General features: G+C 41.9%; 1 protein-coding gene across 3 annotated transcripts in view; it reads left to right on the plus strand.

The window, feature by feature from the left end:
- Positions 1 to 6: 6 nt before the first annotated feature.
- The window catches only part of ACOX1 (acyl-CoA oxidase 1), a 19,822-nt gene continuing 15,255 nt past the window's right edge, over positions 7 to 4,573 (plus strand). The window contains exons 1-3 of one of the 3 annotated variants that reach the window (XM_006912209.3): positions 7 to 179; positions 426 to 588; positions 3,722 to 3,882. In XM_006912209.3, the coding sequence (XP_006912271.1) occupies positions 59 to 179; positions 426 to 588; positions 3,722 to 3,882 (445 nt within the window). In that variant the 5' untranslated portion in view covers positions 7 to 58. The remainder of the gene's footprint in view (positions 180 to 425; positions 589 to 3,721; positions 3,883 to 4,573) is intronic. The other 2 variants (XM_015589692.2, XM_006912207.3) reach the window with 2 other exon arrangements.

Here is a 4,573-nt window from a genome sequence, read left to right on the forward strand (position 1 = left end):
GTGGCTCCTGGGACCCGGCCGGCGCAGAAGCTGCGGATACCCGTCGTCTGGAACTCCGATGGCGGCCACCGTGAACCAGGACCTGCGCAGGGAGCGGGCCGCCGCCAGCTTCAACCCGGATCTGCTCACGCACATTCTGGACGGCGGCGCGGAAAACACCCGGCGCCGCCGCGAGATCGGTGAGCGCGGCGGGCTTGGCCGCCTCCCGTCCCTCGTTGAGGAAGCTCCAAGGGTGCTGGGGGTGCTGTAGGCCGTAGGCTCTGGCCCAGCTTTAGGGGAGCCGGGAGCCTCACTTCCGGCGGCGGCCTGGGGCGGGGTGGGAGGGTCCCCACTGGAGAGGGGGACCGCGTGGCCGTGACTCTGGAATTCAGAGAGGCGTAACCGAGCCCGAATTTCTGCCTTTTGATCCCTTTGATCCCTTCCAGAGAACCTGATTCTCAGAGACCCAGACTTCTTCCAGCATGAAGACTTGAACTTCCTCACTCGCAGCGAGCGTTACGAGTTGGCTATAAAGAAGAGTGCCACCATGGTGAAAAAGATAAGAGACTTTGGCATCTCAGACCCCAATGAAATCATGTGGTTTAAAAAGTAGGTGTATCTTCGTGTAGATCAAGTTTTTATCTGTGATGAAAGCCCAGACCTCAAATCCGCCGTCTGCGGTGTGCTTTTTTCATCGTGCTAGACGTTTGAAGACTCAAACTGGCACATTTTCACGCCACTTTCAAGTTGTACGTCACTCGTTCTTGGGCATTTCTTTTAGGTTTCTGCATTTTAGAAGGACGCCAATATTTTTGTCAGTAAAGTTTAGATGATATAAATGATGGATATTCAAGAGCCAAGAAAAATGAAACATGCTACAAGTTCTGCCTTTATGTAGTAATAGTCATTCCTCCTGTATTCTTTGATTTATTTATTTACTTATTTATTTTAATTTTAATTTTTTTTTTATGCTTACAGCACTCTTCCTGTGTCCTGTATACTGCTGCCACTAGTGCATTTGGTATCCTAGGTGTTTTCAGTTTGACCTGGTTATTATTATCAACATGAAGTAATTTACTCTGGCCATTAGGACTACCCTCAGAACTTCTTTCAATTTTAGTTAGAAACATACAGTTAATTTATTTTTGGTAGCCCAAATCAGTACTAACTAACTTCGAAATGCTCTTATTTTTAATATTCGTAACTCATGGCTGTGGGGATATTGAGATAGAGCAACTCCTAGAAGATTATGTTTCTGAATTACCCAAGTTGGGTTTGTAAGACTTAAAATATTAGTAAGGTTTTATTCTTCCTTAACACGAGAGGTTTCTTTTGTTTTTTGCTTTTGGATGGTTGATGCAGTGTGGTTCAGAGTTGGTTAGATTTCATAATCTGTGGTGATTCATAATGTATAACCAGACTCAAGTGAAGTCACAATGAAATAAGTCAGAGTCCTTTCTGTGGTTTAAAGATCGGTAGACACCAGCCAGTTGTGTATTATTTTTCATGATACAGACCTTACTGTTTGGGGAATATAAAGTACAAACTTTAATACATGCTTTGACATCCTTTCAGTATCTTTAAGCTATGACAGGGATGTCAACATATGTTAGAGGAGGGAATTGAAAATTAATCTTGCCAGTTACTGAGTGCCATCAAGTTGAAGCCTGCCATTGATTGTCACATCCATGTTTTTATGTACCACTAAGAAAATTAACTATGATGTAGCAGTAATTGTGAGACGCGTTGGATTTCTTAAATTCTAAAACTGGGGCAGGGAGTCATGCTAGAATTCATGAAAAACTAATATTTCTCTTTCTGGGGATTTTGGACATTTACTGGTCTCTTTTACATCCATTTCTCCTATCAAAATACACCATTTGTGAGAATTTTTTCAAGTATTATTAAAATACTTTGAGATTTCGCAATTTGAGCAACAAAAGAACTTTTCAGTCCTTGAGAAAATAAGACCTTGCTGTGTGAGGGATGTTAAAGTTGTTTTTCTAATCTCCTTTCCTGTAATTTTGTCTTTTAACTATACCGTTTGCTATGAAAAAAAAAAACTGTAAATGTTCTTCAGAGTAATTTAAAATTCTAATGAGAATCAGTCATGGTTTTTGTTATCCTTCTTAGGTTTTTAACGCTAGTTTCTAGAAAAGCATCTTCAGGAGGGAGTAAACATAACTTAAAAACACTCAGATGTTGTTCCTGCAGTAATTTTCCAGTGGCCTCAAAAAAAAATATCTCAGTATGTTTATTAAGAACGTAAATACTTTACAGTCTTTATTTTGGCACGTATTTCTTCTTCTCAATTTCCTAGAATTAATTTCGTCTCGATGTCATCACTTTGTGCACGCAACACCTCCTCAGTTCCTTCACGGGAATAGGAGTGTCTGAAGAATATTGCTTCCGTTTTTAGCACCTTAATTACTACTTATATTTCTCAGGAATTCTTGTAGATGCATTTCCTCTTTTCGTAAGACAGGATTGTTAGGGAGTGCTCTGAAGCTCTTGGCTTCGAGAATGATTTCTGCACTCAGGATGCTTGGGCTCGCACTTCAGGGAGGCGAGTGTGTTTCGTGAAGTGTGTTACCAAAGGAGTGAATCACTGCTAATCCTAATTACTTGGGAGCCCGCTCACCTCTTCTGTTCATGCTTCTCCGTTCCCTTTTCCTCCATTCAGTTTGATTAACATCTGATGTTAGTATAAAAAAAATCGTAGCACCTCACGGTCAGAAAACATTGTCCGGGCAGTCCTTGGATGTTTGAGTGTGTCCCCACACCTTGGAAAGGTGACTTTTCCACCCTAACGATGGTGAAGTCATCTCAGGGCCTCCGCAGAAGTGAGTTGGCAGCCTGCCCGCTCTTCGCTGTAATTCATGCTGTACTTATAGACTGGGATAACTGGTGGCCACACCACTTCCTACTCATCTCTTAAGACATAAAGATCAGTTAGAAGAGATTTATTTTGCATTTTGAGCTAACTTAGCTAACTAGCTAGAACAAAATAGATTCCTATGAAATCTGTAACAACATAGCCGATGCTGACTGGGTATGTAATTTGTATTTCGACTGTTTCACAGAATCTATTTTACGAGAAAATAGTTGAAGACAGAATATCATTACATTTCAAGTGTCCTTAACGTGGAGTAATTTTCAGAGACCACTGGCGATAAATGTTTAACATGCTCACGTTACTTTCTTACCCAGCTGTGTAAACTCTGAAGACCTTTAGGGATCTGTGCTTTGGTCCTGGGATATATATTTACCACCCTGGATGTTTGCTTGCGTTATCCACAGAAAGATAGTTTAAATTATTCCTGAGGCGCTTTTGTTAACAGCTCTACAAATAAGTGTTCTATGGCATTCTTTTGGTTTTAATGAAATAAAGCAAAAACAGACACACTCTAAAAAACCTAACCAGTCGATCCAACACATAACACCTACAAAACCAAAAACGAGGTGTTTTTAGGCTAGAACAATGGGTGGAATTTGCTTCCCGAATTAAGTATAGAATTAAAGTGGAATTCTGGCCCTGAAATGATGTGGGGCAGAAAGGCTACCGCCAGATTCTGCCCTCGGCTTTTCAGGTGGTAATATGGTAAAGTTTACATTTACCTTCAGAAGAAAGGAGTTTAAGTTTTCCGAACCTTCATCCTAAGGGCCAGGCTGTCTAGCGAGAATGGGGGTGGAACGCAGTTTTTAGAGTAAGGCTGAGATCCTTTTCTTTTCTCTCCTGTAGACTAAATCAGATCGTTTTTGTGGAACCTGTGAGCGTCCATTACCTCATGTTTATCCAAACCTTGCTGAATCAGGGCACCTCTGCTCAGCAAGAGAAATGGCTGCTTTCGTCCAAAAGACTCGAGATAATTGGCACCTACGCCCAGACGGAATTGGGCCACGGTCAGTCTTCATTTGAGGGTCAGTGGGTAACCCGCCTCAGGACTTCAGTTAACAGATGGCTCCTGGCATTTGATATTTTTCTGCCACGACACACTTGGGATTTTATTTTTAGATTGCTATCTTAACTAAAAGTCAGCGCCTCGTCTTCTCTTAGGCCATGGCCCTGTAAACTGGTTCAGTTGCCACGTGTACCCATCTTAACGGATGATGAGCAGCTCGGAAAGATGGGGTTGAAAATGTGGCACTGCGCCCCATTGTGCTGGTGTCTGTCCAAGTCTTGGTTGGAAATTCTTGAGAGGGTTAATGCCTCAGCCACATCTCGTCGATGACTCTGCTTTGATTTTCATGGATTTGAATGGGGGCAGAGGGTTAGAGCAGTTAAATGTCTTCCTCTTCCATTGCCCACTGGCAGGGTTATGAGGTGGTTTGAAATAAATTCATGATTCTCTTCACTTCTTTTTATACATCTTTACTATACATGTCCATGGACTTTGCGTTACCAATAGCCTTTGGTTAAATTGTTCCTAAAAGCCTGGCTACTTTCAAAAAGTTTTGTGTTTGGTCTCGTCGTGAAGTAGGTTTATTTTCATGGACGAGGCCCTTGCCAGGTTTGAGTGTCTTGAATTTGAGCTGTCCAGTCTCATTCTTAATTGTGTCACTTCTACTACATAAATAAAAGTAAAGAAAGGGA

Source organism: Pteropus alecto, unplaced genomic scaffold (genome assembly GCF_000325575.1).
Source record: "Pteropus alecto unplaced genomic scaffold, ASM32557v1 scaffold134, whole genome shotgun sequence".
Classification (NCBI taxonomy): domain Eukaryota; kingdom Metazoa; phylum Chordata; class Mammalia; order Chiroptera; family Pteropodidae; genus Pteropus; species Pteropus alecto.